The sequence below is a fragment of the Onthophagus taurus genome, chromosome 7, assembly GCF_036711975.1.
Source record: "Onthophagus taurus isolate NC chromosome 7, IU_Otau_3.0, whole genome shotgun sequence".
NCBI classification, from domain to species: Eukaryota; Metazoa; Arthropoda; class Insecta; order Coleoptera; family Scarabaeidae; genus Onthophagus; species Onthophagus taurus.
The window spans coordinates 20,942,753-20,969,281 of NC_091972.1; the positions used below are offsets into that span (position 1 = coordinate 20,942,753).

General features: G+C 34.4%; 1 protein-coding gene and 1 long non-coding RNA gene across 7 annotated transcripts in view; both read right to left on the minus strand.

The window, feature by feature from the left end:
* The window catches only part of LOC111424670 (nephrin-like), a 365,438-nt gene that overhangs the window by 37,748 nt on the left and 301,161 nt on the right, over positions 1 to 26,529 (minus strand). For all 6 annotated transcript variants that reach the window (XM_023058294.2, XM_023058296.2, XM_023058293.2 and 3 more), the window contains one exon: positions 5,219 to 5,363. In XM_023058294.2, the coding sequence (XP_022914062.2) occupies positions 5,219 to 5,363 (145 nt within the window). The remainder of the gene's footprint in view (positions 1 to 5,218; positions 5,364 to 26,529) is intronic.
* Positions 19,627 to 21,013, minus strand: LOC111424672 (uncharacterized). The gene is made up of 4 exons (XR_002707636.2): positions 20,730 to 21,013; positions 20,601 to 20,675; positions 20,357 to 20,523; positions 19,627 to 20,302 (listed from the first exon to the last, which is right to left on the minus strand). It is a non-coding gene; the product is annotated as an uncharacterized lncRNA (long non-coding RNA).

Sequence of the window (26,529 nt, forward strand, 5' to 3'; positions counted from 1 at the left end):
AGTAAAAACACACTTACTTATACATGGTTCTGCTGAAACATCAAATTTGAAAGCTATAATCAAGTACTCTTATTTATATATTTCAAAATTAAATAAGGACACTTCGGTAGATGATATTACTCGATACCTAAATGAGAAAGCATTTAACGACGTCAAATGTGACTTAATGAAGTCGAAGAGACCCGACATATACAGCTCCTTTAAGGTGGGCGTTCCATTTCATTTGGTTAATCAAGAAAACCTAAAAGTTCAATGATTTATACTACTCTATAATGATTGGTCTTTAATTTAAATGTAGTCTGATCGCTTCAACTCAATTAATAACAATGTTATAATTTTTTTTAAATTAGTCAAAATTAAAGATATCATTTTAGTTAGGTTGGGTTGCTTTTGTATAAATATTGATATTTGTTATCTTACAAATATTAATATAACGAGTTTGGTCATAAATATACTATAAAGATTGAGCTTTAATTTAAGTGTAATCTGATCGCTTCAACTCAATTAATAGCAAAGTCATTATGAATTTAAAAAATATCTGTTATGTATTTATATAAAAATTCAAATGTTTAAAAAACGAAATTGGTCTTGTACATTTGTTGAAGAATGTTTGTTAATTTTTGCCTAAGATGGTGCTTTTATTGCAATTAACACCAAAGATATGAATTTTTTAAAAAGAAGTGTGCTAAATTTCTAATAAATTTGAATTGAGTGGAGTTTATTAAAAAAATCATGTTGCCTGTATTATAAACATTGTAGAAATGAAATTTGATATGAATATTATATAAGGATTGAGTTTTAATTTAAGTGTAGTCTGATCTCTTCAACTTAATTAATAGCAAAGTTATGAATTAAAAGAAATTGTCAAATTTGAAGATAGAGTTTTAATTAGGTTGGGTTGTATTTATATAAATATTCATAATTGCTATATTACAAATGTTAAAAAAAAATGAAATTGGTCATAGATATTCGTTGAATAATGATTGTTAATTAGAGCATAAGATCACGCTTTTATTGCAATTAGCAACAAAGATATGAATTTTTTAAAATCAAGTGTACTAAATTTCTTAAAAGTTTGGCTTGAGTGGAATTTATTAAAAAAATCACTTTGCCTATATTATAAATATTGTAGAAATGAAATTTGATATGAATATTATATAAAGATTGATCTTTAATTTAAGTGTAGTCTGATCTCTTCAACTCAATTAATAGCAAAGTTATTAATTAAAAAAATGCCAAATTTGAAGATACAGTGTTAATTGGGTTGGGTTGTATTTATATAAAAAAAACATAATTGCTATATTACAAATGTTAAATAAATGAAATTGGTCATAGATATTCGTTGAATAATGATTGTTAATTGGAGCCTAAGATCACGCTTTTATTGCAATTATTACCAAAGATATGAATTTTTTTAAATCAAGTGTACTAAATTTCTTATAAGTTTGGATTGAGTGAGGTTTATTACAAAAATCATGTTGCCTATATTATGTTGCCTATATATATATATATATATATATAATGCAATGATTAATAAGTCATTTTTTCTGAAAAATTCAGAAATCAACTCAAGAGACATAAAACATCACAATGTTTTATGTATAAACATCCAAGGTATTGAGAAAAAGATAGATAGCTTAGAAATTGTATTACAACATGAAAATGAAAAATTTTATGTGTAAGTGAACATTGGTTAAGAAAAGATAAACTTAATCTACTAGCCAATTTTATTCCTTTTATATGTGAACGATCTTCAGGAAACTCTGAACATGTGTAAGACGATAATGTATGCAGATGACACAACATTGATAAAAATATCTAATACAGTTGAAGAGCTACACGCAAATGAAGGTCTCAGTCAAAAGGTTGCATCAGTTTAAAACGAAGAAACTTAAGTTGAATGAAAGTAAGACACAAAAAATTGATTTTAGTACTAAAACAAATAATAACGTCTCGGCAGTTAAGTTACTGGGGCGCACCCAAAAACTGGTGCAGGTTATACAGGGAAAGAAAGACACGACAAAGTTTACTATTAAATATTCACAAGAATTGTTCGTGTGTATTGGCCAATGTGCCCAACACTTAGAAGATTATTTGAAGGATTTACAAAATTCTAAACAGCCAATACAAATTTGTGGCAACATATTTTTATAAACTGAAAAGTGACAATTTCTATCCAAAAGTCCACATCTTAAACAATCACCTTCTGGAGAAACTTCCATCATAAAATATGTGTTTATATTGTGTTCTCTTAAGAACACAAGTGATAAGGACATGAAGCCAGATGAAAAGATAAAGTTGAATAAACCGCTACACTGCTTCAACTTCGGTGAAAAAGGACACAAATCGCAGAAATGCAAGGATAAACCAACAGGCATGAAATGTTTTGCATGTAATGACTTAGGACACGTCGCTGTAAAAGCAGCAAGTATCTCACCACAATCATCGTAATAAGATGTTTAAGAAAATCAGCATAGTTGGAACTTGTACAGCAGCTTTAATAGACATAGGTAGCATGATTAACCTTATCAGAAGTGATGAATATTTTACAATTGGTGTACCAAAGATCACCATGCAGACGATAAAATTAAAAGAATTAAGCCAAGGAGAAGTGGTGAGATTAAGTTCATTCGAGTCCCACATTGAGGTTGGTGTTGAGTTCTTCAACACAAAAATACACGTGGTAAACAAAGAAGCTATGCCCGTAAGTTGTTTATTTAGAGAAGTCTTATTGAAGCAAGCTAAGCTCACGGTTACCCCAGAAGCAGTAAAGATTTGAAAGTGTATGGAAGAAGACTTTGTTTGGAAGGATAAGTATTGTACAAAAAAAGTATTTGTGTAACCCAAACGTCAAAATTTTCAATTAAGGCAGATTATTCAAAAAATGGTCGAAGAGTATAAGCCGAGCGCGGTGAAAACGACTGGTGTAGAAACAGAAAAAATAGAACGAAAGATGAAACTCCAATTCACCATACCCCGAAGAGAATGTCACCGTGGGAGAAGAATGAAGTTGAGAAACACGTGTGGAGTGGCTAGACAAAGGAATCATTAGGAAAAGCAATTCTCAGCAATTTTTTACCAGTTGAAAAATGCAAAAGTATTCAGCGTACTGGACTTAAAAGACAGATTTTTCCACGTTCCAGTGGCAGGATCCAGTAGAAAGTACATGTCGTTTGTAACGCATAACGGGCAATTGGAATTTGTGTACCCTGTTTGGTTTCTGCAATTCCCCATCAATTTTCCAAAGATTTGTCAATAGCGTTTTTCAAACTCACATACACAATGGAACAGTAATAACCTATCTAGACGGCTTAGTAATACCTTCTGAAGAGACGATGATGGAATAAAGAAGCTAAAGCAAGTGTTGACTATATCCTTAGAATATGGATTGGAAATCAACTGGGAGAAATGCCACTTCCTACAAAAGAAGATTGAATACCTTGGTCACGAAATAGAAAATGGAGGATTCACGCCTACACCGAATAAGTTGAAAGCTGCAATTAATTTCCTTGAACCTGACAATGTTAAACAATTACAATCATTCCTCGTTTTATAGGGATATTTTAGAATGTTTGTGATTCCATCATAGCAAAGCCGCTGCACAGACTACTTATGAAAGATTTACCATTTGAAGTGGGCAAAGCAGAACGTAAGGCATTTCAAAAGCTAAAATTGTCATTAACGAATGCAACGGTGTTAAAGATTTTTCAACTAAATGCTGAAACTCAAGTCCACACTGACGGCAGTAAGTATGGAATTGCTGCCATACTCATGCAAATACGTTCAGATGATCAAAAATTCAAGCTACATTCGTAGAACATCTGTCGCGGAAGTTCTCGCTATCTCGGATTAGAAGTTCTCGCTATTATCGATGGTCTGGAAAAGTTTAGAGTTTATTTGCAAGGGAATTCATTCAAGATCATAACCGATTGTGCAGCTTTCAAAAAACTAACTATGAGAAAGAAGGAATTGAGTACAAGAATTGCTCGATGGGTGCTGAGTCTAGAAGATTTTGACTACTCTGTAATACACCGACCTGGTTCTAATGATTTTTCATGATTCTAGAAGACGGATTAATATTGCGAATACGTTTGGCACAAGAGAAGGTTGACAACTAAAAATCAATCTTCAGTCTGCTAAAGGTAATTATTACAATTATGTTATTGACTGTGCAATTTTATGTAAAAATGTAGACGAATCTAATTTAATAGTAATACCGAAGATTTTACAAGGAGAGATCATCAGAAGATTACACGGAAATGATGATTCTGGAGTTCGGAAAACAAAGGAGATGATTAAGAAAGTAGGATTTGAAAAAGGACAGGCAAAGACATCAACTACTGCGGATTCTATAAAACCCTGGAAGCAGGTTCATGGATTTGATGTTTTGAACAGCGATTCATCCGATACAGGAGGGCCGAGTAGTAGGATGCCCGTCAATAGGAGTAGGCTAGTTAAAGAAAAGGAGATACTAAAAAAAAACAATTTTTGTTAGATTGTTAAAAAAACGTATTGTAGAATTATTCTGCCAAAAGAAAAAATTTACTATATTTTGTTGAACTTGTTGTGTGTTGACGTACATTAAAAATTGTTAAAAAAAACAACCCGTAATTCGATTATTATCCCACTTATATTATTATATAAGTATAATTAGGTATCATATATTTTATGAATAAAGTTCGTTGCATTCATGAATATCGTTAATTGATAACATGTAAAAGTTTTGGTAGCACAACAAACCTGTACATAGTGGAAATGTATTGGTTCAATTAAGTTTGTTTATGAAAATCAATTACAGGTGTTCATAGATACAACAAACTTTACGTTGGTCAATGAACCAGAACATTATTTAATGTACAAATATTCATAACCCGACTGTTTCTAGTTCTATGTGTTAGTTCTAGTTGTTATTCAGCGCCACTTTATTGAACTAAAAGTAAAACTAACACTAAACCTATAAACCCGAATATTTCTAGTTGTAAGTCTAGTGTTAGTTTTAGTGATAGTGTTAGTTCTACTTTTAGTTGTTATTCAACGCCAGTTTATTGTATATTTATATTGAACTAAAAGTAAAACTAACACTAAACCTAGAACTAGAAACATTCGGGTTTAACCGTCTTGAGAGACGCTCGGATAAATCTGTATATTTCTAGTTCTAGGTCTAGTGTTAGTTCTAGTGCTAGTGTTATAATGATTTTTCACTTTTTTTATTACTTACGGTGTATGTCTAATTTCCATCCATCTTCTTTTCCACTGTCAGGAATAGATTCAACTTGTCCTCTGCATGAAAGATATTTTCCGCCATCGTCAACTGTAGGAGTGTAGGTCAGCACGCTTGTGGTGGTGTTATTATCCGGACTGATCTGCAAAATAAAATAATAATTTTTATTCCAATATCGTAAAGAAAATTTTGTTTTTAAGGAAGAATATGAGTTGTAAACATTATGATAGTACGATATATACGAATAGCAAGATTCTACAACGAAAGCCATCCGGGAGTAAACATATTTCCTTCGCAGTTATTGTTGGCGCGATTGCGTCATTTCGAATACCGAGGGAATCGGTTAGTTTCGAGCACGTACTGGATATTTTCAGGGAAAATGGTATTTCATACTTCCGTAGATTCTTTCCTGATGGGCTGGAGTAAACTAGTTCTAGGCACAATGTGAGGAGACGATCTCCTGCCTCTAATAACAATAGGAGCAACGTTTCCGCCGCACAAGTTAATCGGTTCTTTCTCGATTTAGCAGACGGCTCCGAGTTGATCACAGATTTTATTTGCGATATTGGATATTGAAGTCGAATACCCGCGAAAAGCTATATCCGATTCGTTTTGTTTCCTTTTACAAAACTCGAAAGAACGACATGAAGACGGTGCCACACCCCGGTTTCCTCATTTCCTTCAATTGCGGGTCCATCTCGAGCGGCTAAAAAGTTTCACCCCTTATTGTGTTAAAACGCTATCTGAGCGCGTGATGGAAATTCTTGCGCCGCTGTTTTCGTTCCATCCACATAAACTAATTCGGGCTTTGTGTTTGAATTAGCTAGGGCACGTTGCGGGAAGGGCGTTCCCTTGGAAAATTGCTCCATGCAGCTTCAACTGACGCTAGCGGTCCAAAATTTAATTTCTCCGTTCGGATTAAGGCTACGCACCAAAATGTACATTTGTGTACAAATATTGAGCGGAATGATGTTTGTAATTAACGAAATTGCATGTATAAACGTATTCAGTTAACATTTTAAAAAAAGAAATAGATTTACAGGAATTTAGAGAAAGAAATCATATTAACTAAATGTGGATAAAAAATATATTTACATACACATTATGATCCACTAACTGACGTAGTGCCTGAGGTCACAGGGTCGGTATACCCTGTCAACATTGTGGTTTTATTTTGATAAAAAAAAAGTAACTTCATTTATAATATCGACCAAAAAATTTCAACATCTGCAATACAAAATTCGAATATATATTCTAGTATATATTCTAAAATTCCTATCCAGTTATATTTAATACCACAAAATAATACACACAGATTAAAAAGTCGATGTGATGATATCGTGTTCATCGTCCGCTTTAAAAGTCTTTGAGCATTTTTTAATTAAAACTTTATATATTAACAAAAATCTGTTGAATGCAATCAACCACAGCCACCTCTAAAAATAACTATTTTTAATATGTTATCGATATTAACAACCTGGTCTTCCGTTATTATTTTTTATTTCGTATCTAAAACAAAAACATTTAATAATTTTCATTTTCCTAGAATGATTTTTCGTGTAACCCATATTTGTAGTATAATCGATTATTTCAGTTGACATAGCTTTTTAATTTCGAAAGTACGCGTATTTTATTCAAATAAAATCAGTTGTAGGAAGCAAGCGGATATTCCTAGAAACGAAATTATCGAACGTTGTGCACAGAATACTGTGTGGCCAAACACGGCCACGTTTCAATTAGAATCCCAATTCGATTTGTGTCCCCTTTCCCAATCCACGCCGTTGTCTATACCTGCAAATAGAAATGTATAGCCTTAGGAAATCGTCCTGAATAAATAGTGACCATTATAATTAAAAACGTGATAGTTGCCACAAATATCCCAAAGGGGTGTTTCAAGCGTTTATTAAGATTTACAGCATTTCGTAGTTGTTGAAAATCAACTAAGTAATATAAAGTAATCGTAATATATCATTTTAAAGTATAACGTGATATCAATTATGCGATGTTAACCCCTAATTAGTACAGTCTTTTGATTATAACAAAAGAACCTCAAAAAGATTTCGATAAACAATATCTCATTCGAAAGCTTAATCCGTGGCCAATATGAAACTGGAAATTCGATTTGAAATCACTTTCGAATTTCGATAAAATGCCAAAATATTGGGAAAGAACACGAAAATAATGGCCCACAATAAGAAAAAAATAATTTAGTTAATCTACACGGGATTCTGACATTTTAGAAAAAAAGTTTTAGTATATTAAACATTATTCTTAACAACATTGCTCTTTTACATTTTTGCTCTCAATTGCATAAATATTCAGAAAACGTCAAAAAGGTGAAAATTAGATGAAATCGTGATTTTACAACTTGTTGTTGATACAGTACGAGATTTGGAACGTTCTATAAAAAAAGATTTAACCTTGTTTATAAATATATATCTATAAATAAAGGTTTTAGTATCAAAGTTTTAACAAAGTTTATCCTTAACAATACTGCTCTTTTACATTTTTACTCTCACAATCAGATGCATAATTACCAAGAAAAGTTAGAACAGGTAAAAATTAGATGAAATCGTGATTTTACATCGTAACATCATAAACAGTATACAATAGCTGCTTTTCTAGACATAACGAAAGTCTTTGATTCAGTATGGCTATATGGTTTAAAATACGGGTGATTCTCAACCTATACGCATAAACTTGGGGGTTTATTCCTTGAGACAAATAATGGGTAATAGGTGAAAAAAATTGTAGTAAAATATTTTTAGTTTTATAGTTATATCCGACGACATCTAGATAAGGTACTTCCCGGAAGATGGACAGGTTGAGGTAGCTCATAGGCCATCTCGATCACCCGACCTCAATCTCAGTCTCTCGAAGTTAATACTGAGCAAGGATTGTGAAATCAGATACAAACTGCTGCCGACAATCCACCAACACCCTGGTTTAGGCCTTGCTATCATATCATCTTTAAAGCGTACAGTCTTTGCTTCCAGAAATCATCTTACACAGCAACACCAAACTATCTCATCTGTTTAGAACTGATATCACCATACTTATTTGATCTTCTGCAAAAAACTGTTTACATACATTTGAGTGTGTCGTTTGCTTATGTCTATCTGCTTGTAAGAGTTGCCTGCACAAATGATGCATGGTAAAATTTAGTAACGAGATGAAGAATGACATGTACGGATCACACAATGTTGACGAAAATGTATCAAAGAATCAGGTAGAACTCCGGCGAAAAAACGTCAGGCAGCGTTCCTCTGTTTCGTTGATCTAACCAAAACGTTCGACAAAGTAAGGATAAAAGAATTAGAAACATTACAAAGTATGTAATGTAAACTATGGTTAGACTATGAACGATTACAAAATCAAGATTGAGTGCTATGCAGACGATGTCGTCCTCTTGGCTGATACTGAGGATGGCATACAGCGATTAACACAGGCATTTAACATTGCAGCTGAGAAAGTGAATACTGAGGAAGTTAATACTAAGCAAGGATTCCGCCAACACCCGATTTAGGCCGCGCTAGTGGGACATCGTGGATTTAGCGACCCCAATTGTGTACAGAAAATATTGGAAACAACTTTGATGTCATTTTAAAATCTTATATGTATTCTTGATTTGAAAGTAAATTTCATGGATATCTAGGAAACTAAAAAACTTTTGCTACAATTTTTTTCACCTATTACTCATTATATTATTTGTCAGGAGGAATAATTCCCCAAGTTTATGCGTATAGGTTGAGAATCACCCTGTATAAGATCCATAAAACTAATATTCCTGAATACCTCAAACCCCTAATTTTCTCATTTCTGGATGATAGATCATTTTACGTCAGAGTTAATGCTTATAAATCCGAATCAAAACCCATCAAGGCTGGAGTTCTTCAAGGCAGCATCCTCTCAGCACTACTATTTAATGTCTGTTTACATGACATTCCGATTAATCAAAAAGACCGAAAAGCCTTATTCGCAGATGACATGGTTATAATCACCCAAAACGATAATCTGGAAAAATCCATTCAAGATCTTCAAAACTCGGTTAATGAGATACATAAATGGTTATTGACTTGGTGCTTTCACTTAAATCCAAGTAAATGTGAGGCCAAAATATTTACTCTTAATCAAGTAAAAATCTTACAACAATAATGATCGAAGATCACCCTTTAAACTGGAATCCGAAAGATAGCGCTATCAAATATCTGGGAGTATATTTGGACCAAACATTTACATGATAGTACCATATTAATAAAATATTAAACAAAGCATATGCAAGACTGAAAGATCCTTATCTCATCATCAACAGAAAATCGAAACTGAAGATCGAATGTGCAATGCTACTATACAAATCATGAATAAGACCAGTAATAACCTATGCATGTCCAGTTTGGAGCTCAACAGCTAAATATAATATTTAAAAAATTCAAGTGCTACAAAATAAAATTTTAAAAATGTCTGTATATGCCGCATGGTTTGTCAGAAACTCGCAGATACATGAAGTACGAGGAGTCAAGACGATAACAGAACACATTACTAAAACAACCAAAAAATGCTTACAAGACATAAGTCAAAAGTGTCCAAGTACACAAAACACCAATTGGGAAATATTGGAATCCATAGTCGATTAAAACGGAGACTTCCACAAGACATATTCATAGAAGAAGACTTAGTAGATAGCGAATAGATTCAGGATGACATTTTTAGTTCTTCCGCTATTATTGTATAATTGATTTCAATTGTTATCAAAGCCCTGAAGTAACATTGAATGTTGAACTGGTTGACGCTGTTAATAAAAAAAAGTTGTAGCAAACATTCTTAACAATATTGTTCTTTTACACTTTTGCCCTCAGATGCATTATTATCGAGAAATGTTAGAAAAGGTGAAGTTTCATCTAAATGATGAAATCGTGTTAGGTGAAATAGGTGAAAATTAGATGAAATCATGATTTTACATCTTGTGGTTGGTAGAGCACAGGATTCGAAACGTTTTAGAAAGAAAGTTGTAGTAAACTTTATTCTTAATAACATTGCTCTTTTACACTTTTGCTCTCAGATGCATAAATATCGAGAAAAATGTGAAAAGGTGAAAATTAGATGAAATCGTGATTTTACATTTTGTTGTTGGTATAGAGCACGCGATTCGGATCGGTTGATAAAAAAATTTGTAGTATAAAAGTTGTAGCAAACTTTATTCTTAACTACATACAAATTTAAACTTCACAATCGAAAAAGAACAACAAAATCAATTCAAATTTCTGGATCTTTCCTTGGTTAGAAATAATAACAATCTTATAAGTACGAAGGCTTTCACGGCCGGTGTTAATTGAACTTAAATTAGAACTAAAACTAGAACTAATACTAGAAACTTTCGGGTTTTGCCTTTGCGACACTTCGAACCAGTTTCTGAAGAAGGTTGCAACATGGCATACGAAACGTCAAACCTTTTCTTAAAAGACGCACGGCAAAACCCGAAAGTTTCTAGTGTTAGTTCTAGTTTTAGTTCTAATTTTAGTTCAAATAACAATCTTATAGAATATGATATTTACAGAAAACCTTCAACCATTTAGCACCGGAAATCTCATAAACTAGCTAATTTCAGATTTTATACCTATATCCCTGAAGATAATAAAATAAAATGAATAAATTACATTTATACTTTGGGATACAATAATGGTTTTCCCAATTATATCATTGATAATATGTTTTATAGAATACAATAACAAAAAGACCCCCTTTTCACTAGGAATAATAATGATAAGCATTACGAACTTCTAACTTATAATAGAGCCGTTACAATTTTTTTTTTATTGGCTTATTCGATAGTTTAGCAAAATTGAAGACTACTACAATTTTTTATTTTTCAAACTGGGCTTTAGTTTTTCCAAAAAAATAATTAAAATTTGAAAAACTTTGGAGACGTCACCGTCGTTTCACACGCGGTTGGTTGAAATAAAAATCTATAAAAAGTGTATGAGCGAGATGCCACGAGAATCTTATGCGCTAGAGATCAGAACGTTGCACGTTTGATCTTGATCTTGATCTTAAGCGAAAACTTCATAACGTCACCTTTTATATAGGGAATTTTGAATTTTAATATTAGTTATTGCAAAAATTAAACAATTTTAAGACCTGAATATGTTACCAATCCTTTTATTTTTATACAGCGTGTCCCGTATCTTCCGCATCAGAGCATTATACGGTTGTAGGATACATTATTCTGAAGCGATCTTTCTAATAAAATTTTTTCGAAATGTTTATAATAACCGCACGGGAACTGTTTAAAGGAACTGTTTTTCGTCCAATCAGCAGATCGCAAATCAGACTCAGGTAATCGGTGCCACCCTCGGCCGGTTCGCTACGCCGATGATAACTCGTTTCCCACGTGTACTCACCAATAGATTCGTCATGGAAAGAAAAATAAACTTTTTCGATGAATCAAAGTCGTCCGTTATTGGTCGTCGTTAAACAGTTCCCGTGCGGTTATTATAAATATTTCGAAAAAATTTTATTAGAAAGATCGCTTCAGAATAATGTATTCTACAACCGTATAATGCTCTGATGCGGAAGATACGGGACACGCTGTATAGTTTATCGATTTATCGAGAGACGGTCTTTCTCTTCGAAATTATTTGAGGGTAATGGCCCCATTATATCACTTCACATGCTCAGCACATTTTTTCCAAATTCGATATCCCTTTAGCCTTTTCTAACAAAAATACTATTATGAATCTTTTATCCAACTGTAATACGAGAAATAATGATATAATGAAAGAATGTTGAGTCTATTCGATTAGATGCTCTAATTATGAATCCATATATAGTAATGGACAAACAGGACGGAGATTGGAGATTCGCGTGCGTGTACATAAGACTAGGGAGAATTCTAATGTTTTTAAACACCATCCTGGGACTGGTCACCACATTAATTATGATGACATTAAATTGCTTCATAAATGCGAAAAAGGTCCAAAATTAGACTTTGTGGAGTTACTAGAAATAATAAAGTATAGAAATAATAAAGATTGAAAATGATCAAATTGAGATTTTTCAAAAACCTATTTTTGCCTTTCTTAAGAATTTTAATTATAATTTAATAACTATCGAGAGCGCTCTAGAACTTATGTTTTCTCTTTTCTGTTTTTGGTGTTTTTCCGGTTTTTGCTCGCTTGTATTTGTATTATTAATTTATACGTTTACTGATATATTTTTCATGTATCATGTATCGTGTTTTTATGACTGTCACGACTTATTTACACGTGAGTTTTTTGTGTACAGATGTGAGTTATTAGTATCCCGGCGGTCGATAATTACTAAACCGTTTGAAAAAGAAAAAAAATATTTTATACAAAAGTTGTTTGACTTACCACTTCCTATTACGTCAAATTATTTTCATTTATATAGCGTGTTTCATTCAAGCGTAACAGAGAGTTTGTAACATTTTTTTAAATGAAATACCTGTATATTGTAAGCTGGTTGAATTGCCCATCAAGTTCCTTTTACTTAATGATAAGTATGTCATATGTCTAACATTAATAGATTTCCTCATATTTAGAATTTAAAAAATATGTAATAAAATGTCATTATTGCACTTAAAAAAGTGACAGAATGTAATATACTATTCTGTCTTTTATTGTCACTTTTTTCTTTGTTTTTGTGTTTTGTTGTGAATTGTAATGAAAATTGTGACTCCTCCGTAAAAAGCACAAAATCAAAATAATATGCATCTTGTTGAATTTGTGCAAAGGCCCAATTACAAAAACGTAATCTCGTCTGAAAATCACTTTCGCTTATTTACAATCCAACAAGCCATCAAACCACGCAAACAGAGAGAAGACTCGGTAAGTACTGTAATTTTATCTGCTTTCCTTATGTTTCAGGTGTGACGGAGCGAATTTTGAGGTGTTTGAAGAAGAATGATATCGTGGTACGATACGGTACGGTCAGCAAAATACAAAACGCTTTTCCGATAGTCAAAGAGAACTTAACCCCATTAAAGGGAGCGGGAGACTATCGTGCAGTTGCGGGAAGTATTACGTTGGCTAAACTGGATGTAACATCGAATGCCGTATCAAGGAACACGAGAGGGACGTCCGACTGAATAAAATCCAACAATCTGCAGTCGCGGAGCATTGCCACAAAGGAGGACAAACCATGGAATTCGAGAAAACTAAAGTGCTAGTAAGAATCGGACATTACTTCCAAAGAATGACAAGAGAGGCGATAGAGATTCACCGACATAGGAACAACATGAATAGAGAAGACGGCTGGGAACTCAGCCTCAAATGGAAGATGCTAGTAAACTCAACGAAACCTTCCCCACCAGGATATGACAAAAACAGCTTAGTTGACAATTAGACACTAATTAGTTATTAATTATCTTCTTTGAAAACTGCTATTAAAAGTTGACTTTTGCGTAGTACTTAGCGACAGTCAAAACGATAGTTTTTTGTCAACAGGACATAAAAGTCTTTTTTGTAATTCGCGACGGTGATGAAAGCTATTACAGTACTCAAACGTGTGCTGTAATGAGACTCCTTACAGCATCCGATGCTGTAATGAGAATTTAATAACGTTTTATGGAACCAGATCAAGTTGGTGACATTCGGTCATTAATTTTTCTAGTTGTTAATGTGAAAATTTGAACCACGCCTTAAATTTAGCGTACTCTTGTTCGTACCTTTTGTGAGACTTCTCTGGAAGTAGTGTTTTAATAGAACTCTGAGCAAGTTCTCTTATTTCGGGAGACATTTTTGTCAGGTGAATACATTTTGTGTTTTGACAATTTCAAATTGTCAATTCAAATGTCTATTTTCAAGTTTTACGGTGTTAGCAACTGCTACATACTTATTTCCCTACATTGTCAAAATTTATTTTATTTTTGTTAAAAAAAGAATAAAAACGCGAATTACAAAAAATAGCATAAAAACTCATTCATTAAAAAACTCATGGCTTCGCCCTCAAGTTCCACAAAGTTTGTAAAAACTTTCGTTCTCGAATGCAAAAGTGTCATTTCGCTATCTTGTATCAAAAATAGCTATTTTACGTATTTATTGTCCAAAATTTTTGCAGAACTATTGCATATTTTATTACTTACACCTTTTTAAATTTCATAAAGTACCAAGTCGCATTAAAATTTGGTATATGGCAGGAAAATTATTTAACATTTATTTAAATTTAACCAGCACACAATATACGGCGTGTTCCATTTCAAACACTTAAGAAAAAGCCATTTGAAAAACATCAAAAGTATCTAAGCTTTATAAATAGACTGTATAGTGAATCTAATATCTTTGGATACTATCATCTACCTGCTGGTTTTGACTATTATCTGAAATAGTTGCAAGGTAAAATTGGAAAAAATGTCGTTTTTAGATCGTTTTTAAAAATATTCCCTAATGGGCACATTTTGGAAGAACAATTGAATATCTCAGGAACTATGCACGCTATGAATTAGTAACATATACGGTTGTATATACGGAGTTATTATATTTCGTGGTGGGATTAGAGTTAATTTTGAAAATATTATTGTTCTTTAAAAATTCTATTGGCTATTAACCAAGCCAGCATTCTTATCGCCTAATGTGATTGTGAGGTTTTATTGTTTAATTTTATCTTTCAAGCACTTTATCTGTACATTATCTAAGGGAGGAGGGGTTTTGTAAAATGAATTTATGTTCTTTATAATATTAAAGATGTCTTCAAATATTCGTTTTTATGTGGGTTAACCAATTAATTGGGCTTCCATTTTTATAGCTATGTCTGTGGGTTTTATATTGAATGGTAAATTTAGTTTATGGCTAGATTTTAGGATGGTAGTCTCTATATCATTGAAATGAACATTGCTCAAATTGGTGAATCTAGGTGCAAATGTGATTTCATCGAGATCTCTTACATTTATTCTCACTTTTAAATTATGGTTACATTTATCCATTCTCCTAATATGAAAGTACTTATTATTACAGGTAACATTATTCTTAGTAAGATTACAATTATCAATTTCGTCGGAAGTTACAAGTTTTGCAACGTTTACCTTATTAGAATTATGAACATTAGTAGTACTTTTATTATTATGTGAGTCTTTAAACCTCTGGTTACTTTTTTTCATTTTTTCCAGTCTTTCTAGCTTCTTCTTCTTAGTTTCTTTATTGTTCATTGTTCTATAAATAGCTTCCTCTTGAAATCTTTCATACAATTCTGCGTACTACTAATAGTGTAGATGCTCTTGAAGTTTTCGATGAAGAAATATTAATATTGAGTCGATGTACATACGTTTTTTGTAGTATTCACGAACTTTCTTCTTTATTAACCTGTTCTCGAGTTGATCTTTTTGTTGTAGGTTTAGGACCTTTTATTACAAATGACTTGGGAGTTAGATCTTTCTTTATTGCGATATGTAAGAATTTTATATTATCTCTGGTCTTCTCTCTTTTCAATACAGTACTGTTTAGTGTTTGGATTAAAACAGATAACTCTGCAGTGAATAATGAAGCCAACGCATAATCCAGGTTCATCGTGAAAATATATTAATAATAATAAACTTCAGATTAAGTACGATAAAAATTATTTATTAAATGATATTGGTGCAACATATGTTTCAAGAAAATATCTAGTCATCAGGGACGACTGCATTGAATAAAACATTCATTAGTAAATTATACAAAAAACATATTAAAATAATTACCGTCAGAAATTTAGTAAAGAAAGTACAGTAGTAAACATTTGGTTTGTTTTCGATTTATACGTTTAATACCATAGTTGATAACAAATTTAGGATATCTAAAGTCAAAGTCCAGGTGATCCTAGATACCATTTGCACTTGGTGTAAGGGAGAGAACCTCTCAATAAACCCGCAAAAGACAATTGTTGTGCCCTTCACCAGGAAGCGAAAGTTGGATGGACCAAGGTTTGTAAAGCGTATTGTACCAATACGTATTGTATAATACGATTTGTACATATTGTAAAGCATAGTACATATTAGGTACAATATGTACGCTTGGTTCAATACGCTTTACAAACCTTGGGATGCACTAATCCGCAACTATTCAAGGTGAAGAAATTCCTTTCTCAAAGGAAGTCAAATATCTAGGAGTAATCCTAGACAAAACCCTGTCATGGAATGGACATTTACAGGGAGTTTTGTACAAATCTAGACTATCCTTGTGGACTTGTCGCAGTCTTTGTGGAAAAAATTGGGGTCTTACCCTGAAAGACTGTACTGGCTCTATGTGACTGTGGTTAGACCTATGATCACATACGGAGCAGCAGCCTGGTATAGGAAAGTCCGACCGACTTCAGTTAGCAGTAAACTTTCACGAATTCTACGAGTAGCTGGATTGGCAATCTCTGGTGCGATAGGCACAATGCCAACTCTAGCAATGGAGATTCTGCTTGGCCTATCTCCTCTGCATTTGCATATAGAGAAAGTGGCTAGAACAACCATTTACAGATTTAAGCAATATGCTCAAAACTGTTTCGACATGTCCTACCAATGGGCTGCGGAAGACATTATAAGCACTGATACTGTGCTATCAATGCCGTCAGATTTTTCGGTATCACTATCAGTGATTAATGCTCGATACCAGATTGTACTGCCTGAGCAGCAGTCCTGGATCGAAAATGAAAATTCTCTGGTTCGGGCAGACATTTGCTTGTACACAGATGGATCAAAAACGCCTGAAGGGGTAGGAGCAGGAGTATACTGCCAGACACCTCGAATTAAGCAAGCCTACAGCCTGGGTACGTAATGTACTATATTTCAGGCCGAAGTATTTGCTATTGACATGGGTGCTAAAATCCTTCTTGAAAGAGGGGTGAAGAACATGACAGAACGAATTTTCTCAGACAGTCAAGCCGCTCTCAAGGCGCTGCAAGCCGTGAAAACGGTGTCGGCTCTGGTTAATGATTGTAAGAGAACATTAAACACACTGAGCTGTGATAACAGAGTCTCTCTGATCTGGGTCCCGGCTCACTCTGAGGTTGCTGGCAATGAAGCGGCAGATAAGCTAGCACGAGATGGCAGCGCTGAAGCGTTTGTGGGGCCGGAACCAGCAGTTGGTGTATCATTTGCGATGGCCAAATATAGGATTGGACTGTGGGCTGAAGAGAGACTTCGCCTACTGTGGACCAGTTCTCCTGGAATGAGACATACTAAGGTGTTTATTAACATCGCCACTGTCAAACCCGGGAATATTTTAGGACTTGCCCGTAGTAGCATAAAAGTTCTAATGGGTGTTTTTACTGGGCACTGCCGATTAAAAGCACACCTCAACTTGTTGGGTTTAGCCGACGATGTTGAATGCCGACTATGTGCGGAGGAAGCAGAGACGGTTGAGCATGTTTTATGCCACTGCCCTGCCGTTAACCGTATCAGATTCTCGATTTTTGGGTCGCAGTTTATCTCCTCAAAAGATCTGAATGACCTTTCGCCGAGCAAGGTATTAATGTTCGTTAAGAGCATTGGACTGCACGGTGAAATTTGATAACGATATCTATCGGAGTACAATAGATCCTTAGGGTCGCGGTGCAAGGTTGGTTGGTCCGCCTACCTGATATGTATTCTATGTAATGTAATGTAATGTAATGATAACAAATTTTTTGTTGCTATTTTATAGTTTTTCGACTATACATTACATTTAATAAATTTGCAAGTAAGAGGTTTATTTTTCCTGTTTTTAATTAATTAATTAATTTTTATTCTTAACAATATTGATCTTTTACACTTTTGCTTTCAAATGTATAAATATCGTGAGAAAATCGAAAAGGTAAAAATTAGACTACATTACAGCATTTCGTAGTTGCAGAAAAAATAATACAAAGTAATCGTAATAAATCAGTTTAAACTATAACGCGATTTTGTCGTTATCAAAGGTAAATAACGATACATGTTCCAGTCCCGATTCGAATTTGATTATTGGGAAATCACAAAAAAAAAATTGGATTTCGAAAACATCGGCCGTTATTAGGTTAATATGTGCGACTACTACGTCTTTTTGTCGACCTTTTTTGTGCGACATGTTTTGGCATGCGCCCTAGGTTCGCGATGCTCGTTAACGAGTTTAAACCTGATGTGCTACAGCGCGCAATGATAACGACGGCCGCGCAGTGGTGCTCGGAACGATCAGATAATGGGAAAACTGTCGTTGAAAGGGTGGGTCTCCATATACGTACTACTATAAAAACCAATAACGCGAGGATACTCGTTTGTTAGCACACATCAAAGCCCGTCTGTAGGAGCCTAAAATAGGCAACTGTCATGGTATAGAATGTCCGAACAGCGCGTTAATTAAGTCTGGTTATAAAATATTTTAAAATTCAAATCTTTTCTATAGGACACATGACTAGACCAGAAAGAAAACTTTGATGTAGCAGAAATATTAATTACTTTGTGTTATACGTCAGATTAAATTTCACAAGTTTAACCACAAAAAAATCAATTAAAAATGATCTAGATAAACAGTTCATCTTGGTTCTAATCTAAACTGTCAGTGATAAAACTGGATTAAATCATCAAATCGAAGTACAGTTCAGAACTGAGTGGGGTTGAACAATTGATTTTTTCGTTGGTTTACGCCCTCATCTGTAAGTAGCCATAAATCCCGTTTAATGCATGCAGTTTTTACGTGCCCAGCGCCGCCTGGATCTGAGCGGAGTGCCCGAATACTAAAGCGAGCATTAAATTGTAGGTGAATTGGATGTATACTTTATGCCCTTAACTTTGATCGTAATTTCAGAAGTTATTTTTGCCTTCGCAATTCCCGCCCGTTACATTATTCAAATGGACGAAGAGCGACAGTGGAGTCGTCGGTCAACGAGATTCCAAAGGTTCGACCGAAATTAAGTTACAGCCGCCCGTATATATTGCCAATGTCAAAACCTCCAAAATCACTTTTGCGTGTAACCAAAATAACTCCTACAGAATCGGGCAGTTTTCGTAAAAATGCTCGACATCCCCTTTTTCTCTACGATCGCTAGAGGGCACATGGGAAACGCGATATCCGGTTCGTTCAACGCTGGATATAAAATTTTATCATCCCAAGGGACTTGAAACCCAGAACCACTTCACCTGTTCGCCGTTGTTTACTGTACACTTTTATTAAATACTTTTTACATTGGTTACGCAATGATTTATTTTTTATTCGAATATCCAACCTAAAAGTTTTCTATTGATTTCTATACAATAATTGGAATGAGATCAAACCTAAAAAAAATTTGTGTTCAGATTGATCCGGAGAATCGGTTCGACTCCATTACTTAGAACAATATTCAATTAACGACGCATTACCCATCAGAATGTGCTCGGCCATGCGTTTAGTACGGCCACCCATCCGGCAATTGATCAGAATGCTTCCGTTCAACCCCCTTTAGTTCCCCCCATTCGAGCCTCGCCCTCGTCACGGGCGTCCGCGCAAATCTTGTCGATCTAAAAATTGGATTCCGACTAGACGGCAGGCCTAATTAAAGGTACTGAGTGCCGCACAAAGGCTAATGCCGTGCGGAGATAATGGGATGAAAATTGAATTAGAAGGGACGATCGGTTCCATTTTATAGGATTTTAATCAAAGCTTCAAGTTTGGATTGAAGGCTTCGTTCTAGATGTCTTGGCACGTATTGGACTATGATTTATTGATGTCTGTACCAATTTTTAACATCTATAGGAATTAATGCTCCTCTAAAATTGTTATTATTTTTAAATGTATTGGTAGTAAAAAAATAATAACAATAGTCAACGTGGTATTAAACGTGTGTAAATGTTTACAACGTCGGTTGCACACATTATGATTATTACATTTACCAAAAATATGTTTTCGCTGCCTTAATACACAATGGTACAAACTGTAGCGCCTAGTCCGCAAACGACCTCGACTTTAATATCTAACGCGAAGATAAAACAGCACGACCTTGATATATATATGTTAGCGTCAATCTGTATAATTCAGGTACTGTATACAATGGCGATGTTTACCTCCAGGTTCATCATTTTTCGTAAAAGAATATAAAAACCACAATATTTGCATAAAACGATGACTAATTTATTATAAAGGAATTTCGGTGGTACAGATCTGTCTTCAGGCACGACTAGAAATTAAGGAAAATTGTTATACAAATTTACTTAAAATTAAAGTTATTTACCGTCGTATTTAGTACTACATTACAAAGGGATTAACAAACATCGTATATATTACATCATAGTGGAGAAGCATCTTAGTGAAATTTGTGGAGTGAAAACCGCGAAAAAAATATTAAAGTTCTTTCTTAAACATTAGCAAAATGGGGGGAAACGTGTTGTGCAGTAACAACTAGAAACAAAATCAAAAAGTTAAAAAACCGTTAAACTGACTTAACAAAAATGTTGAAACAAAATGGCGTCACTTACATTGTGTACATTTTATGCAAAAAACCTTTTTATTTTTCGTGAAATAATCTTATATGAGAGATGAATCGCTATTAACTGTAATGGAAAAGTGAAAATTATTAAGTGGATTTAACTTTGTAATAATCTTACCACAAAATTAACTCTAAATTGAAAAAACAAAATGTGATGAGCTGCGTACTCCAAGAAAACTTGGTGCAGACTGCACTTATAATGAAGTGGATTGCGCATGACGACTCAGGTCGATCGGTGGGCGGGAATTTTCAAAAAATTTCAGGGAATATCTGTGATCATTGAACTCTATGTTATCATTGATTAATAACTCTTTATCATTATCACGAATATGGAACTCCTCTAATAAGTCCATCTTTTTAGATTTAAGAAGAGGCCTTACCAAATCTATATTATTATATTATTAATTTTAAGTAAATTTGTATAACAATTTTCCTTAATTTCTAGTCGTGCCTGAAGACGGTTACATAGTTAACCGAAACAGATCTGTAGCACCGAAATTCGTTTATAATAAATTAGTCATCGTTTTATGCAAATATTGTGGTTTTTATACTCTATACAATGCCTAGGTAATGTATAAAATGCCTGGGGTGTCTAGGCAATGTATGAAATATTATGAAGATTATTGTCCCTTAGATACTTTACCTAGGCAATGTATACAATTCTTAGTGATTACATAGAGTACCTGTTGGTCGACCGGCAATGTGTAAAATAAATACATTTTGCATTTTGGTCAGTATTTATCAATTTTTATAGTCAAATTACAATTAAATTACATTAAAGTTAAAATTTTTCTGGGTTAACTAACATAATGTCATTTGCTTATAAGTAATCGAGCTTACGAAACAAAATAATTCTGTAAAAACAAGACGTAGATCTAGTGGCCTTCCAGAATTGAGTAAGTAAAATTCTCTAAATTCTTTCTCTTCTGTTCTCGCCTTTTACACACATTACCGGCTTCGCATTCGGTATTTTATAAAATACCTAGGCAAAGTATAAAATTAATAATATTTTATATATTACCTAAACGTTTTAGGTATTCTATAAATTGCCTAGGTATTGTATAGAATACCGGATTATACAGATTGCCGGTAACATATATAACCTTGTGTACTTAACTAAAAGAGTGATGCTCTTGCAGATTGTGGCGCCTCGGCTGCAAACGACACATTTGAGGTGATTTGAGTTACGTAATGAAGTGCATTACCGCACTGGTTTCATTATGTAACGCATTCTTAGCCCAACCAGAACAGACTTAATTTATTGAAACGAGCAACAATACAAAAGAAAAAGTGCTACCTATTTAAAGAGAAACAATACCATTTATTACAAACATTAATTGTTATGTTTTTACATTTCGAAACACTTAGTCCAGATGAGTAAACGTGATATTGAAACTGACATTACTTCAAAATTGTCAACAATCATTTCAAAATATTTTTATAAATGTCCAAATAGACTTTTTTAACCCTTAACTAGGCGCGCCTACATACATACGTTAGTGGGCGCATGGGGTCTCTCACGACCCTAATCTGAAATCTTAATAATTGAAGGAAAATAAATTATAAAAACGTTTACAATGAATATTGTTGTTTATTAACAAATAATTAATCCATATTTGAAGAATTCAGACAATTTTCACATACGATCTTCTTATGATTCGCGCACAAAGTTTTTTCGCACAAACACCATGATATTTGATAGTTACACTTGATATTTTCTGTCATTGTTCCCTGGGCAGTAATCACAGCGCTTAAGTTTTGCATTCCTTCGATTCTCCGGTATTGCCTGACGTGTCATTCCAAATTTCAGCTCGATCCGGTTTCTGACGTCCCTTGGAGTGGCGACAGAACACAGCCTACTTGTCTGGAATAGTTTCACCAACTGTAACACAAGTTGTTTCAAGAAATCGCGTCTATGAATTTTTTTCCACAGTTTTTTTCCTTGAAAATGATGTATGCGTTGATTGCCGTAACATTCATCAAGTGGAAAAAAAAGCTAAGGGCCAGCTTCTCGTTCGGCGATCACCATCGTAGGATGTGCACATCTGATCCATGGTGTCCACTCTACCTTTCGTCGAGTTATAATATTTGATGATTTCCGGTTTTTCATCGTCGTTGATCTTCTCTTCGTCTTCCAGATGCATTGTTGAAAGTAACACGACATCCTTCCTCTTCCCTGGAACGTAGGAAACCATGGTCATATTTTGTTGGTCATAGATGCGGCTTTTGACTTGACGTTCGTTGCTGGGTTGAAATGATGGTGGTATCTCTCGCTTGTTCTTTCTAAGTGTGCCCACTAGTGTGATATTGTGATTTTTCAGCAAGCCATGTACTAGAGGTATGCTTGTATACCAATTATCGGTGGTGACGTTCCGGCCGCTTTCATGTATGGGGGATATGAGGCGGTACAGTATTTCCTCTGCTGAGTTCTTCATAAAATACTGACCTTGAGATTGTGTTCCCACGTAGATTTCCATATTCTGAAGGTAATAAGTCGTTGAATCTACCATCGCGAAGACCTTGATGCCGTATCGGTTCGGTTTCAACGTAAGGTACTGGCGGAAACCACAGCGTCCACGGAATCCCACCAATTGTTCATCTATGGTCACATTTTCAGTTGGCACGTAACTGGAGATACAATTTTCGTTTATCACTGAGAAGAAATCACGTATAGCACTGAGTTTATCACTTTGCATCCTGTCTTTTCTTGTGTTGACGTCATCAAAACGAAGAGTTCTCGGAAGGAACATGAATCGTTTTGCAGGCATGGTATCTCGAAAGATATACTACACTCGTACAGTAATTATATTTCTAGCCCAATTGTAATATAAATAATTATTGTATATTTAGATAACAAAGTTATATTTTTGAATATTGTAGGGCCTTATTTACAAGGTTAGACAATAAAGCTGAAGAAGTTTTACAATGTGCAAAAATATAACTTTGTTATCTAAATATACAAAGTTATTTATGCATACATCAAGGTAGTGCCTCGCTTGCAGCCGAGGCGCCAGAATCTGCAAGAGCATCACTTTTTTATCTAAGTACACAAGGTTATTTATATATCTTCCCGTAAGGTATTAAAGTCGAGGTCGCTTGCAGACGAGACGCTACGGTTTGTAAAAATTTATCTTTGTTATTCAAGTACACAATGGCGTAATAACGGCGTAATGTTTTATATCTACTAAGTTAAGGAATAAAGCAAAGGTCGCATGCGACCGAGGCGCTACAATCTTGAAAAATATATTTTCGTCATTCAAGTATACAGGGTTATTTAGATGTCAAGGTCGTGATAATTTATCTTACCCTCGTTAGATATTAAAGCCGAGGTCTCTTGTGGCCGAGGAGCTACAATTTGCAAAAATATAACTTTGTTTGTATATGTATATATCAACGGGGTAATATTTTATATCCATTGGGATAAGAATTAAAGCTGAGGTCGCTTACGGCCGGGCGCAATGTGTTATCTGAATACACAACACTTATTTATACATATAGGGTGTCTCACGTAACTGGTTTGTTAGAACTTTTTTAGGTTCCACTATTCACACAGTTTAGAAATTTTGGTATTAGGGGTTAATCATCCCAAACATTCGATCTAAAATACTATCAAGATGACCGTCACTTCCGATCTATTGGAAGTAGACAACTTGGTTATTTTAAATGAAGTGCTATAGTTTTTGTTACACCTATTAATTATATGCAAAAAAATATGGTGACTTTGATATGAATTATTTGTACCTACGATTAGCGTCGATTTGAAAATTACTAGCATGCTTCTTGGCCAACAGTCTGGTTTTATAAAATACCTATGTTTTATATGTTTATGGGATAACAGAAATAGGGAATAGCACAATGTTAAAAAGAATTTATATTAAGCAGAGGTCGTTTGCGGTCAATGCTTAATATTAGGGGAGAAGAGGCAAATATCGACCATATAAGCATCAACAGTTACAATGGCTTTCCCGTTAAAACGGCGATGATAAACTCTTGCAGGTTTATGGAAAAATGTCTTACACAAATAAAATATCTAATGAATATATAATTGCATTAAGCTATTTTGTGTTAGAAGAAAAAAATTGCAGACATTATTTTGGCGGATAATATCGACCTGTCGGCTAAAATCGACCACGTGGTCGGCTACTATCGATCGGGTGTTTCTACAAGATTAAAAACGAATGTAAAGAATATTTTTTATTTTGAAAAAAGGAAACTGAAAACAATTAACATTGTTGCAAATATAGTCTTACGCGTTCTCAACGTCGCGACGTACAATCGGTACAATCAGCGTGAGCCCAACCTCTACATGATCGACATCTCCACCATAATTCGTTGTTTCCAGCTCTTCTTTGGCTGGCATTGAAGTCAGAATAACTGAATGTTTAATTCTACTGATGTTACTTCTAATTTTTACTGTGGGGAATGGTAAAACATCTATAAAACTTGCGTTCTCTGTCTTGGGTTGCACAGTCTTGTCTAAAACTTCTTCTAAATCTAAATCTGAGAAAGATTCTGATTCTGTCGACTTTCGAAGGCGTTTAGGTTTAGAAAGAAACTCTTGTGAATGTATTTCAAAAGTAGGCGGTTCAGGGGTAGGAGAAGGTGTTTTGTCCAAATTTTTGTCTAGCTGAGCATTATTATTGTTTTTTGTGTCAACAGCTGATGAAGGATGTATCGTACAAGATGGAATGGTTAGGATATCGGTAAATTCATCATCACTAAATACAAAATAATTGAAAAGGATTCCGGTCACTTAGAAAGCCTTTACTCCTTTCTCCATCGTTGCTACTCTATTATAAGCATTCCTGAATAATTCTGCGATGTCGGTTTGCAAAATTTTTTCGTGTTGCTTGACTTTTATATATCTATCACATTCTTGCCCATAGGCAATCTTTAGTGGCCCAAAAAAACAAACGCCTAGAGGCTGAACTTTGTATAATGTGGGGCGGAATTGAAACAACCTTAATGCCGTTGTCTCTGCAGAAATTGTATGTACCTAAGTTAGAATAAGTAGAATGATTATCCAAAACTAATAAAACTGGATCTTCTTTGGTAGGTTTTGTGAACCTAGCAAAATGCTTGATCGATTCAGTGAAAAGACATTCCGTGATCTATCCAGACTTAGAACATCGGTAAATAGCGCTTGTTGGTCCATTTCTTTCTAGCGTTTCTTTCATTCCCTCCCTTTTGAAAATAAACATTGTGGGAATGTAGAAGCCAGCAGCGCTCATTGCGGTAACGACAGTCACTAACGAGACTAAGAGGTCACTCTTTGCCCACTTGTAACTGAGCCCACTTACTTCTGCAATTTATAGACAACAATGCGGCTAGCATTGTGCACATTACTTATCCTTGTCTCATCAACATTAAAAGGACGATGAGCTTCAAATTTATGTTGACTGTACAGTTTTTTCCAAATTGTCTTTGTTGTTGAAAGCTAAGATGTGGTTTAGACTGGTAGCCTCAGGTTTACGAAAGGTTAAAGTTGGATTCCTTTGCATGAAGGAGTAGAGGCAATCTTTCCCACATACACGTTTCTGTTTGTTGAAATTGTGTTTGAGCTTATGCAAACACGTAGGCGAGTTCCCGGATTGATTTAGCAATTAATCCATAAAACACTTTAGAACGGTTAAAAATATGAAGCTAGCTCTGACTCTTGCTCTCCAGTAAAGACGAGTTTTCTTTCTAGCTTGTACTTTTTTACAGAGAAACAACCTCTTAAGCGGTCTTGCAAGGTTTCGTTAGGGCATTTGGGCAGATTTTCGTATTGATAAGATTTTGTTTTTGACAGATACTATGGCGCGTTGCATGTTCTCTTCCGACCATGCAGAACGTGTGCTTTTCCGAATATATTTTCAACTTGGCGTCTGTAGAAAGGGGATGCCATCAGTATAATATCGACCACAGTAAAGAATATC